This window comes from Pseudomyrmex gracilis, unplaced genomic scaffold (assembly GCF_002006095.1).
Source record: "Pseudomyrmex gracilis isolate BER0280 unplaced genomic scaffold, ASM200609v1 scaffold_2, whole genome shotgun sequence".
NCBI lineage: Eukaryota > Metazoa > Arthropoda > Insecta > Hymenoptera > Formicidae > Pseudomyrmex > Pseudomyrmex gracilis.
Window position 1 is genome coordinate 1,848,287 of NW_018020586.1, and position 22,289 is coordinate 1,870,575.

Here is a 22,289-nt window from a genome sequence, read left to right on the forward strand (position 1 = left end):
GTATCTATATCTATAAAATCGATCAAATCTTATCCTATTTTGCATTTCGCAACGCAAACGAGTTTTTGAGTATTTCTCAGATATTTTTTTCAGAAGAATATATATACATATATATATATAGAACATTATGAAATATTTGGTTTATTTCTTACAATGCAAGTTAAAATTTATGCGGAATTAATTATCTCACTGCTGCGTGCGTGTGTGTGTGTGTGTGTGTGTGTGTGTGTGTATGTGTATGAGTTTTGTCACATTTATCTTATAACATCATTTATGTGATAACATTCTACATTTTGTTATGTAAAAAATAACAATTCAAAATAAACATATTTTGCACATTGATTGTAAGTAAAACAATGTGTTATCTCATCTAAAAAATTTATCAAGTAATAAAAAAGTTTGATAGAGAAATACCAAACAAACACAGTTATTTAATAATTGAAACATTCTCTTAACGATTTATATGTCTCGTTACCGCAATATGTTATATATATATTCTTGTTATCTTTTAAAATCAATAAAATTTCACATCTCAAAGAAACGTGTACTCTGTCACACAATAAGAGATTATTGGTTTTGTAAAATAGATTAAAATGACGCGCGAAGTACAAATTTTGCGATACTCAAGCGAGTTTTTTTATAAATAGTTTTACGATTTATAGAACATGTAGTATTTAGATATTTTGAGAAAAAAAGTTAGAAAAGTGTTAGGTGTTTGTATAACACTGTGACACTTTCTCACAACAATCGTGAAGAAAGTATTATTGTATAAATATACAGAGAAGTGTTCCCGCTGTAACTACACAGCAAGCACAGTTTTTGATGCATTTTCAGCGAGCAAAAATGGTCGTGAAAACTCTCCCGCTTGTCATTTGAAGATTATTTTCTAACAAATCTGTAAATTTTATGCAACAGGTGTATGAAAGATACACATGACGGAAAGATATGTAAACTGCGTGTTTGCGGCATACTTGTGCGTTTGTTTCAAGAAATACGTGTTGAAAATTTTTTTTAAAACGCCATGTAAGATATTTTCTGATAACTAACTTTTCCGCGAACGACTTCGCAAATTGAAATTAAACGCGGTCTATTTAAAAAACGCTATTACTGCAACTATAGCTGAGAGAAAGAGAGAGAGAGAGAATGAGAGAGACAAAGAGAGAAAGAGAGAGATACTGTCCACCTGCATTAAATATAGAACCGTCTAGCAAAATTAGTATAAGTAACATAAATGGGTAGCTGTTAAGCTGAAATAGCATAACTGTGTTTGTTTTCTACATAAAACTGTGTTTACCGGATAAATATGTTTTATAGCACCATTTTAAACTTAGCTGCGTGAATGTCCAAAGCGTTTCGTCATTTTTTTTTTTTTTTAATGCACAAGCATATAAAACATTAGTCCACACACAAAAGTAGATTAATTATTAATTTCTTGCGAAAGTTGCATTTTTTACAACATCATGAAAATATTTAGCACAAATGCTATGCGTCTTAATACTTAAAAGAATAAGAAGTGCAAAATACAATTGCAAAAATACAATTTTTAGAATACTCGCGTTTATCTTTTCTTCTTTTTTGTTTTTTTAATTTTTTTTTTAATCAAGAATGTGTGTGTCGACCGAGTATAGACTTATTCTACTGACAAACATTTAGTTTACCACTCTTATACATTAGTAGAATTTAATACGTAATATGCTTGACTCTAGTTAACTGATTTCTTTCTTATCTGAAATTGAAAATGACATTAGAAGACTTTCACGCCATTTGCAATCTGTACAAAAAACATTAAGATTATTATTATTATTATTTAATTCTAGTATAATCACGTTGTTACGCGAACGAGATTTCTGGTTTTTTGGTACAGGATATAAAAAATAACACACAACGCGGATCCGGAACCTGAATCTCACAAGTCATTTTGTTTAACAAATATATGTTTGATTCTCACAGAGAGATTAACTAAAACTATATTAAAAATGAGATCTGAAATTTGCGTTAGGCCAACATAGACACTTCGTCGGAAACGTCGGAGATCACATCGGCATTTTCTTTTTGTTTTTTTGTTTTTTTATTTAAAAGGAATTGAGATTGTCCACGCAGGAAGATCTCTCGATGAGCAATGAGATGCGCCGGCACACGCGAATTTCTTACCGCAATTATGACAAGCGCTGTCGACGGATGACCGCCAGGATATTTTCAGGGAAAACTCCTTCTCCCGAGATTGAAGCAGAAGTACAGTCGGTCCCGCCGTCTCGTCGTATAATCTGCACGACTTATACTAGACGCGATCCTCTTCCTCGAGCAGCCGTACTACCTCTGAAAACAAACAATATTCTCTTATCGCGAAGAGAGCGAGATAATGAATATAAGAGAATTTTTTCTGGCGCTTGTGACGTTTGCGCTTATTCAAAATAAATGCCATTCCCATTTTTCCCCGAATTACGTACTGTCTTGTTTATATAATAAGTTCCACAATTATTAGTTTATTTATTAGTTTATTTCTCATTTCTTTTTTTTAAACTTGAATAATCGAATTATGCACGAAAGGAACGAGAGTCACATTCTGTCTATATGTAGAATAAAAAATTATATTTTAAAAATATTTTTGATTTTTTCTCAAATATACACATTATCAATTGAATGCTTTTGCAATTTTTTAAATAGATTGCTCGTGAAGCACGCGTCGTGGCGTCTTCGCGAATTGTCCATGTCTCACGTCATTTGCGCAAATAAAATGCACGTTACACAGGTACGTAATACGCCATACTTGGCGAAGGGAATTGTCGAGGTTGAGAACAGAAAAGTGCATTTATTCATCATAGAGAAAAAAACGTATTTGTCGTAGATAAAAACAGTATTATTCTTTGAAAATGTCTTTGGATAAGCGCGATGTTCTTATAATTTCCATGAAATTTCAATCATGTTTGAGATGTATCATGTGCAATCTGGTTAAGTGCTGCGCCAATTGCGAAAACGAAGATACGCGCGGAAATAACGAGAAAGTTCCGAGATATATTTTACACAAGATGTATACATTCGAGACGTAAAGTTCTATGTTGTTAATTATACGTTCGTTAATGTGTGATTAAAAATTCAAAACTACAATCCGAGCAAAAACTGCAAGAAAAAACAAACTTTTCCTCTGAGCAGTGATAATATAACGATAACAAAAAAAATAGAATGTCACTTTGATTGCTTGTGTAAATTATTTTAATTATTATTTGAAATGAAAAACGAAAGTTAGTCACTTTGGTTTCGGCTTTCTCTCCAAAGATGTGAAACACAATAAAATTACGCTTTATATAAATAGGAATTAGAGCGAGATTAATTACTTGTTCAAAAGTTTTGCGGATCACACACACAAACACAAGGCACGTGTAAATATACGCAGTTAATTTAAACTAAAGATAATGTATTATGGAAGCTGCAACGCGCAGCCAACTCTAACGTGTATTATGAGAAGCTAGCCGGATGTGCCCGAGCGAAACCCGCTATCGATTAACGTCGGCGCTTTAACACACAGAAGCGTTCTTATGCAACAAAAACTGTTGATTAAAACTGTTGTTTTAAAAATCCACACTTTGTTTGCATTTGCGAGTAAATAAATAGAAAAAACACGTAAAAAAGCATTACTTTGAAATGCTGTGAAAATCCGAAAATAAACGCGCGATAAACTCGACAGAACTTTGAAAATTAAACGATGTAAACGATACGTTATGATAATTTGATGGAATCTCTTCCGGTGCGCGACGTAACGTAACATCGCGCGGGCGATGTTGATTGCCGCAACCGGATCTGAGAAGTGACAATAATGAAACGATCAATTTGGTTGCGATGATACCTGATCTGGCGACAAGAGACGCTCTGCCCAGATACGCCGTGGACTCGTTTCCGCTTAATTCGCTGTTATTGCCGGCTTGTCCGGTGTTTGCGGTGGCGGCCATCGCGATGTCGCCGTGTCTGCAACCTACCCTAAAATAAAATTGCACGCGCGTTGACGCGAGCGTTTATTTGCGACAAAAAAACAAATTTATAAAAAAACAAAGAATAAAAAACAAACGTTTGCGTCGAAGCTCAATCTCCTCCGTTGCAATTTTTTCTCTTGCAGTTCTTAAAATTAACTCAATAAATTTATCGTCGTATTATATATCAAAAATATTTCTCAGAAATATATATATATTACGCGATGTTTGCCGTTGCGATAAAGTGACTCTTACGTGGGCGCGCACATATATCTCTTGTTATATTTCCACTTTACGTATTTAATCTTTCTTGCGTTCTCGTGAGCGAATTTATAGAATTCAATTCTATTACTTTTACCGCAATTTATATCCGACAAGGAGAAAAAGAGAGAGAAGCGCGAGCGTCTAAAAGCGCGAGAGATTGATCGAGCGGTCGCGTTAGCAACTTTGAGAGTTTGGCACGGGAGCGGCTGTTACATAATTACGGCCTTTCTTGAGAGTCTTGGTCGCGCGAGAACTCTTCTATGTATCTTCCGCGAAATTAATTCCGTCGCGACAGCCAACTGAGACAATTTCTTAAAGAGAACAAATTTGCGCTTGGGAATGCTTTTCCCGCTGTGACGTCGCCACGCGATTCGTCCGTCGGATAAAATATTACAACGCACGCATTCGCGCTCGCCCGTCCGTTTTACCTCCAACAACGATGGCAGTCGAACAGTCCGAGGAACGCCTGGCGAAATTTTTTATTCATAAAACAGTACGTGATGGGATTGCAGCAACTGGAGATGTAAGCCAGCAGTTGCACCAGACTGATGCCGGTGCTACCGACGACCGAGTAGACCAGCTCGGGCGCGAAAAGGTACCACGTATTGATCACATGCAACGGCGCCCAGCACACAAAGAATTCCAGAACTATCACAAAGAGCATCCTGATCACCTGCAACATCGCGAAAAAGAGAGACTGATGCATTTGGCGATGCAACGAAAAGCGCGCGACACGCGTTTTAGTACGTGTGTGCGCGCGCACACGTTTTTAAGCGGTGGTGTGATTGATAAGTATCCGAGATAACGCGTAAATAGCGATAGTATCATTGCCATTGACAAGTTTTGTCTTTTTAAAAAAACAACTGTCTGCCAAACGCTGGGCTTGTGATCGCATGTGACGTTTGTGTGACAATTCGCCGAAGTGAACGCTCTCAGTAATTCGAGACAACGCGCCAGCTCGTTACTTCAATTATTGCCAAAATTTATAAGTTGCCGTCTTTATTCGCCAGCTATGATCCCGTGCAATTTCAGTTTATTTCGCGAAAAATATGACTCAATGGAAAATTTTTCCAACAAAGTCATCGATGTCGTAAATGGCTATACTTTGGCGAGCTGTCACACAAACATGCGCAAAGATAAGCCAGCGTTTGAAGAATGAAACTTGTCAACGACACTAGAAATGATGCTATAATACTCTGACCTCGTGTCGGATATTCATCAATCGCTCCTTGCGTATTCAAAAAGAAAGTAGCTTAACATTCCGACATGCAGTATGTACTACTGTCTTTTGATTCGAGTATAGCATGACTGGCACACGCGCGGTGTGCATGCGATATGCGGAATTAAATTGTCCTAAATACGAATATATAACGAGGGAAAACGTGCGATTTGTGTGCTACGTTGTTGTGCTCGTAAAAAAAGAGTACGAATATAAAATTCTTTGGACGTGAATGTTACAAGTGGATAATAAAGGGTTAATATAGCCGCGAGAGAGAGGGGTGAGAGGGTTGATAAATATCTCGTGACCTAGCGTGCGCTGCAATAACAGGCTTTTCCTATATTCGTTCCAGATTCCACGATTTCGTAGAAAACGGGACTTTCTAAATCTTTCCATGCGCCCCCGAACACCGCCGAGAAAGAGAGAGAAAGAGAGAGAGAGAGAGAGAGCTTGCAATGTGCACTTTAAATGCATGCACGCGAAATTCCACATTAAATTGTCGAAGTGGAAATTATCGCTCTCTCTCTCTCTCTCTTTCCCTCTCTCTTTCGAGTGGCACGGTTCAATCCGGTTAACCAAACATTGGCACGTTACCTTCTTCTTCGCCTCGATGCTTTTCCCCATATAATTACTTCGTATCACGTGTCGTCTGCTGAGAGGACAGGAGTCCTGCTGATGTTCGTCAGTAATCTCCTTCGTGTCTCGCGTTAAACAGCTGCTTCCGTTCGCTCGTATCTGAATCCTGGATCCCTGGGACAGATCTGTACTGTGACACTTGCTGGTGAGCACTCTGGAGACCGTCGTCCGTGGTAACCGCACCTTTTTTTAGAAGGGGAGAAGCAGGGAGAAAACGGAGAAACGCGTTGTCACGGTTAACCGTTGCACGTGCTGCTTTGAAATGTTCTCGAGATGGCAGGCGAACTTAATCCGCCATCTTAATTCCACAAACTTGTCTTACGCCCGTAATCACGAACTATTTCATTAGATCATGAAACCTCGATTAAACATTAACGAGATAAGTTAATAATGTACCATTTTCTCAAATTACATATCAAGAGTTGAATGTTGCAATGTGAGGCATTAATAGAGCGATACAAATATGTAAGTTGATTATTGATTTAAAAAAAAACAAAAAAATATTAATTTTTTATATTTTTCTACGGTGACAAATTGTTTTAACTTTATCAATTCGACATGAGTAGCGTAAAATGTAGCATTAAGATCGCCAAATAGCGGAAGTTCGAGAGATCCATAAATGTATTATAATAAAAATAAAATTGTTCAAATTGAAAAACATCCATGAAAAAAATTAATTAATTAATTAGCAACGGAATGTTTGAATTTTCATTTTTATTGTAAGAATCTAGGATTGTCTCGTCATGGGAAACTTCAAAGTGACGTTTAATATTCTCTTACCTTAGATGATACACTCTGAGGAGTTTCTAAGTGCCTCGGAGTAGACGAGATGCCACGGCGTGATCTTGAAGTCGTGCCGCAAGCGTCGAGCATTACCGCGGACGATCTTGCATCTTGAGCACTGTTATTGTTGTGTGTCCGCGTCATCATGGTAGATCCCGTTCTGTCGACTGCAATTCATAAAGGTTTACACAATCTTCGCTCTTAATTACATAGACTGTCCGAAAAAGACCATGTGAAAATTTTTAAATTGAGCTCGCGTACATTTTTATTTAACACGCGAAAAAAAATTTGTCTAGAGTTTGCTTTCATTGTTCTTGAAACAAAAAAAAGGTTAACAATTAAACATATATCGAAGTTTAGTTTTGCCTGTATTGTTGAGCCCAGCGACGCGTTTGTAATGTGAACCGGTATATCAATAATAAAACACAAAAAATTTTAGGCGATGTTATTATTATACGCGACGCACAATTTCGTCAATACGCGTTTTGTGAAGTTTTTCCACATTGTTGTGTAAAACTTATGAAATTTTCATTCAAAGAGAGAAAAGGTGAGCTTTTTGAAAATCTACGGAAAATGAATTGGCTTTGGCGGCAGCTTCGGGGAAAATATTTTTCCGAGGATTTCGCATGGCTGGCTCAGCGGAGCTTGAGAACGTGAGAATTGGCACTGTCACCGGCGCGATATATCGAAGCGACACTTCACTTACGTCTCTTGGTACACGTGGATGACTGCCGTATCTCGAGCTTCAGACCGCGCCAGAGTTTTTTCGCTATCAGCGAATAAGCAAGACTCATGACCACCAACGGTATCAAGAGCAGCGTGCCGTCCAGGAACAGATTGTACGCCCTCTCGGTGCCAACGCTCGGCCACTCTTCGCGACACTTACGTCTTCCTGAAATTGTCGTGCAGCGCAAAAAGTTGTTCAACCGTTTAGCCATAAAACGAGGATGAAGTAGCAGCGCAAGCGAAAAGATCAAATTTTCACCACGCTCATGTCGAGCTTGCATTTTCTCAGGAAAAGACAGCCATGCGGATGTGAAACGGGATGTGCGATCTATTGTCACGTGTGTTTATATGAAAAAATTAATTCAATTAAAACCTTGCTGATGAAAAATTTAAACAGAAGAAAAGACTCAAAAAATTCAAAAAATAAAAGAGAGAATAAAAGCTCGAACACTGGCTAGTGATGTGTATTTGTTTATGGATGTACACGATAAAAAAACGTTACACACAGACCGCTATTAAGTTTTCATGAGTGAAAATTGTCGTGATTGGAATTTCATTTCTTTATCTTAACCGAAGAAGCGACACTGCGACAAAGAGAACGAAACTTTATTAAAACAAACAACTCAACTCTCTTTGTCTATGGATATTCCAATATTCCTGAGGATTCAATATACTGGTAGTCAAATGCACATATTGGGTGAGCGCAGAAGTTTTGATGGACTTCGTGATAGAGAAAGAGAAAAATGGGCCGAGTTATTAAAAATGATTTATTCATTGTACCAAGAGTAATCTCCCTTTGTTTTCTTTCGCCACACACAACGTTCGTATTTATTAATGTTGCCGTAAAACCGGATCGGTATCTTAGAGAAATTATCAAAACTTTTGCACTTACCCAATATACTGTGTAATACACATAAGCCATCTGTGAGGTACTGAGGAATTTTGTAGAGAAAATCGAAGAAATGTATTCGCATAGAATCTGAGAGAAAATGTCAACACAACGCAAAAACTTTGATATGTGAGGAGCAATTTCAACAAATATTGAAAATATTTACACAAAGATCCGGTCTGTGCATTTTTAAATGATTGCAAAGCAATTGAAGAAAAATATATCATAAATCTATCGCAAACAATTCAAGCACAAAAACAACAATTATTCGCACAATGCATTTACATCTTCTTCTTACCTCCGCGCAAGTCTTTTAATTGGGACACAACGAGAATTGGCATGTTCCATGCGAGGCTGAGACTCCACACGACAGTGATCATTTTATAAGCGTGAAACTGCGTCTGCCATCGTCTCGATTTCAGCGGTCGACAGATGGCGAAGTAGCGTTCGAGCGAAATGGCAACCAGCGTCCAGACACCCACCGACACGGACACAGCTGAAGCGAAGACATTGTCGTATATTTGAATCGCATCGCGTGTCTCGTCGAGAAACGCGCTGATTTATCGTCGATGTCTTTGCGTCGCTTACTTTTTATATCTCTGATATTTTTATAGATTACCGAGACGCGCGCGCGTCTCTTCGCTTAATTCGACAATCCATTTGCATAGCGCGCATCTTGTGCACTAGTCTCTTTACACAATAAAACAGTTAATACGGCCTTTTGTGATTCAAAGTATCGACATTTGATCAATTTATAGCTTTGAACTATAAATTGATCAGCTTTATGCTTCAGTTTGAAATTAAATAAGCCGATAGATTTAATTATCCGGCGAGACGTGGAAGAGACAGAGAGAAAGAGAGAGAGAGAGAATAAAATATAATTTTCCAATCCTCCTTCTTGTTTTTTTTTTTTTACAGTTCAACGTCAAACTATATTCATGGCGATATTGAATTATTAATAAAAAAAAAATAAAAAAAAAAACTATTGATGGCGCGCGTTTCGTCGACGATTTAAAAGAATCAGAAATTCAATAACAGAGAGAAGAACTGGAAGGATTCGAACTAACTATTTGAACTAGCAATTTGTACGTCGCAAAAAAAAACGTGAAAACACGTGACACGCTTCCGCGGAGAATCGCTTCTACTCCGGACGATCGTAGCTTTCTTCTCATTTATCGCACGAAGGCTATAGAGTAAAGTTTCGACTTGAAAGTGTCGTCAAACAATTTTCTCGACATACAGCTCAAAGCATACAGATGAAGGAAAAACAGATCTTATATAGGAAATCGATCTCGGTTACGAAATCTTTTAACGAGTGCAAGGTGAGCTGTTTTCGTGTCAAGGTTATTAGCAAAGAAGTTTTAGTGTAAAATTGTACAAGAGTTTTTCTTTCAAACAGTCTCGAAAAGAAAGTTAATTTCGAATAAAATCGAACAGTTTAATCGTTAAGCATAATATACTAAAACAGTAGAAGTTTTTTGCAGGTATCGCGCGTTGCAATTATTTCTCTCCATCATTTGTGTATATAGATCGCAATATCAATTTGTTTCGACAAATTACTTCCTTTGAGAATTTCCGTTCAATAAGTACACACGAAGTTCATGCGCGATTAAAACACGTAGTAAAATACGACGCGTTTATTCGATACAAATCGTGAAATATTTTTCCTAACGCTTATTTCTGTTTATTTAGAAATTTTTTTAAATTGCGCTACGTTTCACGTAAATTATTTCCTCTTGTATTTTATCTTGCTCTCAAAGACAAAGTTGACAACAATAACATCGCCATTTTCATCGTGAAGTTGAACGAAAAAAAAATGTTGACGAGAGAGAGAACTTGAGGAAAAAAAACGTGGATGGAAAAAGACGATACGCTAAGCTAATTCGCTTTCATTACAGCAAAAAGTTAATTATAAACCTTCCTCTCTTTAAAAAGGCACGTAAAGTTGACCTCGCTGTCGCGTTACACGTGAACTTGATTACGCGAGACACTACATTAAGCTACTTGATCTATCAAAGCTCTCTCAAATATATCGACGTTAATATCTCGAATAAAAAAAAGCAATTATTTGCAATTTATTAACATTTATTTATTCTTTCGGAGTTTCTCGAATTGCTATTTACATCTCGCTATATTTTTCGACTAATTTTCTTCGACCAAGCGATTCTCTTCATCTCTCTGCGTTTTAATGTAAATCGCGATAAAGCATATCGCAAATTGACTAAGAGAAAATACCAAGCGAGAAGGACGCTGGTATTTCAAGCGTTGCTCTTGAATGTGCCAATGTATTCGATGAATATCCGCTTCTTGAATGTGCTTTGCCGCGAGACTTTACTCTCTTACAAGCAAGACGAACGGAAGGCGCATCTATCTCACGATCTTTACTCTGTTCCAAGGCTAAAAAGAAAATGCGCGAAACACACAATGTTACTTTGAATTGAAAATTTTTCTTTTTTGTTCGCGCGAATATACAACAGAACTTCGAAAATAATGATATTACTCTGTTTCTGTGCGTTGCAACGCGCGAAACGAAAGCCGAAAAAAAAAATATATAAAACAATTGCGAACAACGCTTGTTTGTGAAAAAAATTTTACAGTTAATGTTACAATAACGTCATATTTTTCAAGCGTCCGATATCATCCGTCGTTTTCAGTCAAGCCAATCACGTTCTTACGCAAATTTGCATAAAGAGCTTTGGATTTCGCGTTACCAACGCATATCAATCGACGTAATTAATGCATTAGATTAATACGACGCGGCACGGAGCTTGCTCATTAAACTGTGAAAACAGTATACGTGCATTATGCAAGTCCTTCGTGATATATTTTATTACGTACACTGCATCTACCACCGTTCGTTCGTGAAAGGTTTTCCCGCGGTTTAAACCCCACATTGTTTTATATACAGCAATAGAAGCGAAACGACGGCAGCGTCGCGAATTCAGCGTCCCTTCTGAAACAGGTTCGATTACGTAAAATCTATGACAATGGAGGAAAACGACGATTATGTCCCACTCTCGTTTGCGCCGCGTGACAATAAAAGTGTCACCGCGAAAAGAAACGATATATCCGCGACACGAGCGAAAAACGTGCGATTTCAATCTCATGAGGGATTTCGGTGGGAAAAAAAAAAGATTGCATGAATTTTTGTTTGCGCGCGCACGCACAAACTTGCAAACTCGAAAATCCAAAACGCTTGCCGTGTAGTCGCGGACGCGTCGAGAAAATCTCAACGCGGAAATAAAAAATCCTAGATGAAGCAAAACGTGTCGCACAATTTCTGTCTCGGATTTTGTTTGATTTTTCTCGACTCCTCTCCCTCATGTTACCAGACAGTTTACTGCGCGTGTAAAAAAAAGTTACGATCGGTTTTACAGTTGCACTACTTCGTGTATTTTGAACTTTCATGTGAGAATTAATAGGCAAACACAAAACGCGAGCAAATGAAAAATGTCAGCGAGTTATTGATTTAGACTGTGACAAAGATTTTGATATCAAAATCTGCTTTTTTTAAATCAAGAAATAAAAATACATATCGGTGCGTCAGAAATGCGAGGCAATATTAACGTTGCACGCGTCATACGCATCGAACGAGTACAGAAATAAATGTCAAAGTGTGTTCTTGAGATATTTGTAAAAGCGACAAAAGTTCATGCGGAATCGTTTTTCTTTATGGAAAGAATATTAGAGAATATCCTCACGCTTTCTCTCTCTCTCTCTCTCTCTCTCTCTCTCTCTCTCATCAATGCTGCGCGTTTAATTCCCGCGAGTGGATACACATATCGCGATCATTGTAACGCAAAATAAACATGTTCGTGCTGCCGGAAGTTTCGTTTTCAGAAAACGCTGACTTCCACATTTTGCATTGGCCACTCCAAACGGGAAGTAATAACAACATCGTCATCCTGTTTTTTACAGGCTCCGGTGGAGATTATTATTCAGAGGCGATGTTTTAACGCGAGACTCAATGACCAATTATACAAATGAATATAAACATGAAAAACTCTGTAAATAAATTGTTATGTAAATACACAATAAAACATTTATATAAATGTGATAATAAAAGCGCAATGTAAAATCGCCATACTCGATCGTAATTAACTCGTTATGAAAACTATAAACTCTTTTGTGAGGAACAGAAGATACTCGTAATCGTTACGAAAACATGTCACTTTTTTAACAACCGGCGTATGTAGATAAAACGTTCTCTGCGATAATACATTTCGCGAAGCGTGTGCTCATTAAAACAAATCAGTCCCTCTTGTTTCTTACGCGTCGCTAAAAAGAACCGACTGTGTGTTCGAACAGTGTTTTGTTCTCCAATTATTTATATTATTTGTACACACATTCTCTGTAACTATTGTAATCGCACAGAATTACTTATAGTTAAAACAGAAAATCTGGTAATTTGATGTGGTCGCGAAATGGCATTATAACAGAAAATGGTTGCACATATGGATATATTTGCGGCCACTCTGATACGTGGAGAGAGCACATTGTAATCCGGAAAATTAACGTTATGTCACATTGGTGTTTCGTGTCTCTCTCTCTCTCTCTCTCTCTATCTCGTAATTCGCTGTTCTCGGTTAGCGAATATATCACGCCTGACGGTAACAAGCCCTTTGAGTATCATGTCAGTAGGAGACCGATCGTTATACATTAGAGATCTATTGGACAGAGAGACGGGAGTTTTATAACACACGATAAATTGAGAAAAGTTAAAATCACGTTCGTTGAATGGGATATTATAAAAAGTATTTTTGTCTCAATTATTTTTATTTCATGTCAATATTGGTAATAAGGTAATGGTTGTATAAAAGAATTGAAAGTTCAGCTCTGCACTTTCTGTGTTTCCGATAATATAAAAAAATACTTGCTTTATATATTGAGAGCGAAAGACTCTCTCCGGCGAGGAGATTCAAAATTCAATTGATTGTCTAGTTACAAGTACGTAATTTAAATGAGAAGTTTGAGGTCACGTAATTAAATCACCGGACGCGTTTTATTGCTAATAAAGTAATTGCGTTTCATGATTGAATTCTGACGCATTAGCGAACTCTCATCGAGAAACACAGAAATTACGGATTTTAACTCGCGTGCTCGATATTCTGTTCTCTATGTTTCTCCTATCGAACATCTAACGGAACGCGATGGAAAGACGTAAAAAAAAAAAAAATTACGGAATTGTTCCTTTCTTTGATACCGTCGTCCACACACACAGTCATTTTCGCAAATTAAGTCGAACCGATCGCCGAAAAAACTAATTACACGCGAGGTAACGCCAAGTTGAAACGCACAAAAAGCTTATCTGTCGCGTCGCATAACAGATGTATCCAATTTTCGTCCAATAACAACGATAAGTGCTCAATCTCTCAATTCGGTCAACGCAAACGTTTATACACTACAAATCAAAACCACTTTGACCACCAAATAACTTTCGCGCATTAACTTTCGATTACGCAAAATCAATCTGGATTTAGCAGTCGCTTATTAATACATTTAATGTAATCCGCAGTTTTTATTTTCACGCAAAAATGTGAATGTTAATAATTAACACAACATTTTATAATTATATTAAAGTCAGTCCTGTATATATGTTTCGTAAAAAACATGTTACAAAACCGTAGTCGTTTGTTTTTGGAATGAAAAGTTGAACAAAAATTAAATAAACAAAGAATATTATCCTACTGGCTTTCCATTTTTTGTGGGAGATATTATTTTCTCCGCATATGCAAAGCGCATTTTTGAAAAAGTACTTATAATTGCATCGGTGCTACAGCAATTATGCTAATACTTGTGCATAATAAAATTATAAATTCATATGTTAAGATTAACTCCGCCTCACTTCTAATGCAGCTGAAAATTCCAGCAATGCTAGAGTTAATGAAAAGTTATTTTCGCTCGTAAAACGAATATTCTACTTGAGACGATACATAAATTAATGCAATAAAACAGCGTAAAACAAAATCTGCTTAAGAAAGTTATTGAGCGATGAAAAAAAAATTACTTATTGTATCCGCATAAATTTTTTTACAGTATATTTACGAATTTCTCTTCTTCTTCTCTCTCTCTCTCTCTCTCTCTCTCTCTATCTCTCTCTCTCTCTCTCTCTCTCGTCTTCAAAAGCGTCTCTACCTTAATAGTTTGAAAGAGTTAAGTACCGGAAAATGTGTTGCAACATAGATACTTTAAGAGCGGGCAGGCCAGGTTTTTGATAAATAATTAGCTTCAGCTTCTCGCTTTAACAGATTGTCGCAGTCAAGTAACGGCGACGGTGGTATAAAACAATCTCTTTTATCAGTCTAATAAGCTACCTAATAAATTTTCTTCTTAGATGTTGCATAGCTCAGAAAAGACCAAAGAAAATAAGCACTAAACGATACTTTTTCGCAATTTCTACAACCGCGTCCGTATCACAGTGACAATTTCTCTGATTACGTTGTTACGACGTGGAACCGCGAGATAAGAATTCGTTTCCAATAATATTCCAATTTTACGTCGTCGCGTCGCGAGCAAGATAAGAAAAGCTTACCTTGGAAATACGGGATCAGCTTGCACATCGCGAGACCGAAAACGAAGTTCTTGAGAATCTGGCCCAGAAGTGTAAATGGCATGCAGAACACGCCGAGCAGAAGATCCGACACAGCCTGAAAACGACGAATAATTAGCAGTATTCTGAATATGTATCTCGTCTGTACGCGAAGACAAGAAAATATCAATATTTCAAAATATATATCAATACTACAGCACCAATATTCTAAAGTAAATAAACTTCAAAAAAATATAAGAACAGGCGCCAAGTACACGCACACCATATATGGTGTGGTGGAAGTTTATTGTATTTAAATTAATAAATTAAAAATTAATTTAATACTACAAACAATTCTTTTTCTATAAAACCTGTTCTACAACATTATATACTACAAAACATTCTTTTTTACTACAAAAACTTTTTTCTCTAAAATGTTTTTACAAACTACAAGAAGTTCTTTCTCTAAAACCTGATTTACAAAATATAATATACTACAAAACATTCTTTCTCTAAAACCATGTTTTACAAAAGAAGTGATATCAAAAAGTAGCACCAAGTAAACTTTCGTACGTTATTATATTGAAAAACAATATACAATAGAAAACAATATTGAATAGAAATACAGTTTGCAATAACATACTTGTGTCAAAAGTAAGACTATGCCTTAACTTTTTTTTCGTTATTATATACTACAAAACATTTTTTTCTAAACACCTGTTTTATTGTTGAAAAATATACAACATAATTGTGTCTATAGTAAGATTATGCTTTAACTTTTTTTCCGTGTGATTATTAATAACTAATCCTAAGTACATAACTATGTACTTTGGTAAGATTATATTTATTACTAGAACATAAAGATCTAACAAAAAAAACCTTTTTTCAAAATATACAACATATTTAATGCAAAAAAACTTGGCGCGACTGCTCCACAACTATAATAAAATTATTTTTTTGTGCGGCAGTCTGAGGCAGCCGCACCAAGTTTTTTTACATTAAATCTTTTTTATATTTTAAAAAAGTTTTTTCTCGATCACGTGACTGCGATGAAATCAATGATCTCGGTCACGTGACGGCGATGAGATCAATGACTTCGGTCACGTGAATGCTGTGAGATCAATGACCTCGGTCACGTGAATGCGGTGAGATCACTGACCTCGGTTTCGAATTCATAAATTTAAAGTATACACTTTATAGCTATTTCGTGCCAAGGTTTAAAACAATTTATTTAAAACCCTTATATCGGAAGTGTTGCCGCCGCAAAATACATGTTTTTATGTCTATTTTCTGAATTAATTTTGTATCATAAATTGGAAGTTTATAAGTTTGTAGGTATTTTGCCAAGTTTCAACATAGTTTATTATAAAGTTATATCGGAGGTGTTGCCGGCGCGAAACTATCACGTTGCGATAGACAGCTCTGCCCCCACCACGGTCGGAGGTATTGCCGAAGTCTGATTTTTATGCAAAATTTGCTTATTCCGTTTTCTGAATTAATTTTATACTTTATAAATTTAAAATATATAGTTTATAGTTATTCCGTGCCAAGTTTCAAAACAGTTTATTAAAAAACTTTATATCGGAGGTGTTGCTAGCGCGAAAAAAATTTTTTTATTCGTTTTCTGAATTAAATTTTTATCATAACTTTATTATAAATTGGAAGTTTATAGTTTATATTTTTTTCATGTCAAGTTTCAAAACAGTTTAGTAAAAAAAGTTATATTGGAGGTGTTGCCGGCGCGAAATCACTACGCCGCGAGGAACATTGTCGAAGCGATCGGTACTATCGGAGGTATTACTGGCTGCTTTCCTTTTAGGAGATAGTCGACACAAGTCGACACAAGAGTCATTCTGTCTTTGTTTTTTACTGAATACTTAACGAAGACAAAATAACTTTTGTGTCGACTTGTGTCGACTTTGTCTCTTAAAAGGAAAACAGCCACTGTCGTATGTGTACTACTGTCGCGGTGACATGTTGTGTCTACTGACGGAATATGTTAAAATAAAAATAATAGCGTGCGCGTAGCGCGCGTCTGTGATGTGCTAGTATAAAAAAATCCATGTGTTTCGCGAAGTGCGCGTTTTGGAGCCGAATGTATCGCATCTATTGTTGCTTCTTTTCCGCGTTGCCGATTGGTTGGTTGATCGAGTCGAATCGAATCGGTAAGATCGAGAGAGTAAATAATGAAAAGCGATTTTGAGACAGTTTGTCGTATATGTAGAGAAAATTAAAAACGTAACTAAAGTAAAGTCACTTGACACGTAAGAGTAGAAAAACAACACGTGAAATAACGTGACTGTGTAATTTATATTATATATAACATTAAATAATACATATTATACATATAACTTATTATATATTTATAATATTATACTTTATATTGTATAATATGTATTATATACATACTACAGTAATGTCACTGACCTCCGCCGCACGATCTTGGCGGGGTCAGTGACCTCGACCGCGCGGCCTTGGCGGGGTCAGTGACCTCGGCCGCGCGGCCTTGGCGGGGTTACTGACCTTGGTCGCGCGGCCTTGGCGGGGGGGGGGTCACTGACCTCGGTCACGTGATTACGGTATATATATATGTGTGTGTGTGTGTGAATTATATATAGATATAAAATATTATCTATAATATATGTATATTATATATAATATATGTATATGGATAATATTTTTTTTTTACTCTTTTCTTTGTTACGTGACTTTAGTCACGTGTTGTTTTTCCATTCTTCTCTCTTTCTTTTATTTTTTGAGTTTGATTTTTATGTGTTATTCTTGACATCTCTCGTATGTGTATTACATAGTTTATAAGATGTATATATTAGCTGTCATCTCGGTGACAGGTTGTGTTCACTGATGCAACACATGAAAATAAAAATAATATTAGCGTGCGCGTAGCGCGCGCTTGTGTTGTGCTAATCTATCAAGAAACGTATTTTGTTTCTCTCTGAACATCGTTTTTGACGAGTTTATTTGACGCGTGAATATTTGAGCATATTTAATAAATTACTAAAACACCAATCTTTCGATTTTCAGAAATCTGAAACCAATGTAAAGTAAAATAAGATTTTACTGTTTGTTTTGTCCGTGAATTCTTATTTGTGTGATCACAAATAAAGGTAGTTCAAAGTCTAGCTCGATCGATCATCTCGGTAAACAGCACGAAGGGACGGCTTCCGACGAACTGGCAAATTGAACGCCAAAGAATTTCAGTTTCATTTATTGCCGGAAGAGATGAGAAAAGTACGTGTTGTTTATACATTTAGAATGCACGAATTGCGCGCATCAGATTTTTCGCATGGAAAAAGTGCGCAATGGGAAAAAAGCGGAAAACAATGTGACATAAAGCGCGGAATCTATTCTTCATAAAGTGACTCCCGTTTCTTCAAACAGAAGAAAGACGTTTTACGTTTTCTTGCTCGCGAAAAAAAAGTCTCTACTTTAATTAAACTAAAAGACGACGTGGTCTTTGTGAGCGAAATTCCGTCACTTCGTTCACTAGAACTCAGATTCAACAATGAAGAACTTCGCTTTGTTTCCGGACTTTTGACGTAAGGAATGAAATTAAGTTGGACAGCGAAGAATAAAGATATCCGTCGTGCGGAATTGATAAGAAGGAAACGAAAAAAAAAATAAATCACACAAAAGTAATTGCCAAAGTGTTCACAAAGAAAAATGTTGGAGTATCTATAATGAATCATTATCGCGTTCTCTTGTTACATGCACAAGTTAAGATAATATTGCAATATTACTTCTTCAATGATACTCGCGTATCGTATCATTAATTTGTCACGTGTTACGTTTTACATCGAGATAAAAAACAAAAAATTATATACTATTTACAACATTACTTATCTACAAGTTTTCTAGTGCGCTCGTAAAGCTCGCAAAGAGTATAATTCTAAGCGCGCGATAACTTGCCAGAACGTACATTATCTGACAATATTTATCACGTCCGGAAGATAGATCATTTCTAGATGCCTAGTTACTTCCGTCGCGAGAGAGCGGCGTGTTTTCACTAATGGCTACGCTTTAACTTCTATCCTTTGTGCTATCCTCCAACTTTTTATTAAGCAAAAAATTTTAAAAAGTCGCATTTTTAACCGAGCGATGTTTCCAACTATCCCGCCGGATATGCACACTCAAGCGAATAGATATATTACGAAATGTTACAGAAATATCTCAAACTTCACACAAACCCGTCTTTTACCTTTCGCGTTTCTTACCTTCCGCGGTGTTACATTTAATATGCGACGCGCACACTGAATATTTTAGGTTTAATTTCAGATCATATTTCAGAGCGGATAAGACAAAAAAATCAAGTATAAAAAAAAAAACTGTTTCAGAACTGTGTGATTTTTCTTGTTATCTGCGACATCGTCTTATTATCTTGACAAATGTTTCCGCTCGCGCACATGTACGGGGCTAATTTTACATCGTTATAAAGCTCGGGGAAAATACACAGCGACTCTGTATTGCGTAAAAAAACCCATAAGAACACGCACTTATTTTCTTCTGATAAATAACCTTTAATATCGAAGTTTTGCCGCTTCGCGCACCCACGCGTGCTATCTGCGTGCTATCTTGATGCGACGAAAAAACCTACATATGAAAAATACCGGTCGGAAGGTGGGCGTGATAAGCCCCGAAGTCGTAATCCCGTTGTTTGCAAGACATGAGTTTGTTTTGATGGTCAGTGTGCCGCATCTCTCACGGAGACTATCCGTACATAATACAGGAATTATGTCTTTTCAACGAAACGACCATTCTGTTTCACAGAACCGCGATTACGCTTTCCTTTTAAAGAGTCATTAAAGAACGTTTAAAAACTGTGGCAAATTTTCTAAACGTGTTTCGAACCTTGTTAACCTTTTTATTGCGTGTGTGTGTTTTGTTTTTCAAGTAGTTGTACAGCTAATATGATAAAAATTAGATGTTCTATGTTCATTTTATATTCCCATGCTTTCCCACTTTTGTCGCATTTCACAAAATCTTTACTCAGCTTAAGTGAATTATGTAAACCAAAAACTATCAAGTAATTTTCTTAAGCTGCACAAGCAGCTTTGGGAGTAGATAATAAAACGCCCACTCTTATCAGTTCGAACAAACGTTTGTTCCCGAAATGTCATCGTGTTTCCGTTAAGTTAGCAGGTTTTGTACGACGCTGCAACTTCTCGGCCTATATCTCGCATACAACCATCTAGACTTTCACCTTCAGATATTGATAAAAGTTCCGTTACTCCCACTCGAGAACTGTCGCGCGACATATTCTATATTTAACATCTTGATTCTCTTCCTACCTTTGTAGTTTTGCACCATTTGCCGAATGTCAAAAATATCTCGCGTGAATAACGATAATAATATGAAAATTTAAATATTCACACATAGAAATTGAATTTAACATGTGCGTAAAGCTTCCATTGTGTGTCACGGCACGCAAATGTCATTAATATATGTATTACATTAACAAACTAATTTGTGATTTAACTTGGGTGTAAAACGCGTAAATAATAATTTGTATTTAAATATATACATACGTAATACATACGAATTTCTTTAACGTACGAGAAACGATTGATTGAAACATCCGCGTAACAAAAGGAACATTTTATCGGGTCAAAATGTATTTATTTTGCAATAAGTCGCAATATAGTCGATATTTTCTATCTCGATACACTTTGACCAGCGTTTCTCGAGAGCACTTATACCACTTTTTGATAAAACGATTTCTCGAGTTCTTCAAAATAGCCATTTACGGCATCCATGACTTTATCGTTGCTCGAGAATTTTCTTTTCAAATTGGAAATAAATGGAGCCATATCTCTCTGAAGCGAATTAAAGGCAGCAATTCGAAGCTTAACTTGTAAATTTTGGTCATTGCGACAATTGAAGTGCAATGCATTGTCAAAAATCATCAAGAGAACGTGTCTAATTTGACGAGCTGTCACACTACGTGCGATCACGAGCCAGCGTTTTGACATTTGTTCTTCTAAAGAATGAAGAACGACAACAAAGCAATGTGATATTACTCTGTTTACGTGTCGTCCCGAATACTCAGCAATGCACTCCTTTGTACATCAGTAAAAAATTTACATTTCTGTGTTCAATGTATTCAATTTTTATACTTATGCGTACGTATATATTTTATTTATTGCGCCGAAACACCAAGTATTTTATTTCAAAGGAATTCAGCACACATTAAAAATCACGACATGTGTGCTACATACATCGAACGGACTACATTGCAGAGCGCGTAGCGCGACTGAAAATAAAGTCCATTCGGCCGGTTTAATCGATTTTTGGTCGCTACGAGTTTCGAATACGTTTATCCGTTCTATTTATTTTTCTGTGTCATGAAATAAATGATTCCGCACGAAATTATTTGACCGAAAGGGAAATACGATTTCACTCTCCGTTTCTGTGCATTTTCTGATCAGACGCGACGGAGCTTTAAAACAAAAAGTGCGAATGAGCACAACAAGTTGTGTTATGCACACAGCGTGTGCGCAATCAGAGCTCACATTTTTGCCCGTCGCTTACAAAAGCCATTCACAGTAAATAGTTTACGGGATTTTAGGTTTATTTACAGAATTTCATTTATTTCTCAACCTTCTATTTGATATCGCGCTTCTGTTTGTGATCACGAGAATCGTATTATATCGGAATTTAGTGCTATTCACTCTTGCTAACTTATTGGTAACAATATATTTAATCCAAAATAAAAGTGATACAACAAAATTTGAAGTAAACTTTTTTAACAATGTTTTTTATATACCGAAGAAAACAGAAACATAGAAAAACTTATTTTTATTCTTTATTGTTTGTATATTTTTCGTGAATATAAATAACAATCCGTTTGAGACAGAAAAAGCAAATTAAAATTCTATTTTCTTCTTATTGTTTTAAAGAACAAAGTTAAATTCTACGTGCATGTACTCTACCATCACAATAATAAAAAATAAATAAAAATACAAAATACACAAAGATTCCCGTGAAAAATCATGGTATAATGTTGTTGATTAAATTGATAAAAGCACGAGTTGAATAATTTAAAAATCACAAACATCAAAATATGATTAACACAATTATTAAATCATAACCGATGGAAAAAAGAGTAATAATGTTGAGGAAACAAATACATATCAATCAGTTTGTCTACGAATATAATGAACAACTCGTTGAACGTAAACAAGCAAGATTGCCGCGCTATGTGTAAAGATTATATTATCAAGCAATTGTTAGAAAAAAAACACATGTATACATGATGTTTAAAAT

The 22,289-nt window shown here is 36.2% G+C and overlaps 1 protein-coding gene across 2 annotated transcripts in view; it reads right to left on the reverse strand.

Annotated features, from left to right (window-relative positions):
* Positions 1 to 437: 437 nt before the first annotated feature.
* The window catches only part of LOC109854093 (cholecystokinin receptor-like), a 30,333-nt gene continuing 8,481 nt past the window's right edge, over positions 438 to 22,289 (reverse strand). Inside the window, exons 2-9 of one of the 2 annotated variants that reach the window (XM_020426869.1) lie at positions 15,012 to 15,126; positions 8,778 to 8,975; positions 7,571 to 7,756; positions 6,862 to 7,031; positions 6,040 to 6,195; positions 4,655 to 4,899; positions 3,842 to 3,972; positions 438 to 2,316 (exon numbers count right to left, since the gene is read on the reverse strand). In XM_020426869.1, the coding sequence (XP_020282458.1) occupies positions 2,279 to 2,316; positions 3,842 to 3,972; positions 4,655 to 4,899; positions 6,040 to 6,195; positions 6,862 to 7,031; positions 7,571 to 7,756; positions 8,778 to 8,975; positions 15,012 to 15,126 (1,239 nt within the window). In that variant the 3' untranslated portion in view covers positions 438 to 2,278. Of the gene's footprint in view, positions 2,317 to 3,841; positions 3,973 to 4,654; positions 4,900 to 6,039; positions 6,265 to 6,861; positions 7,032 to 7,570; positions 7,757 to 8,777; positions 8,976 to 15,011; positions 15,127 to 22,289 lie in introns of both variants that reach the window. The other variant, XM_020426860.1, reaches the window with a different exon arrangement.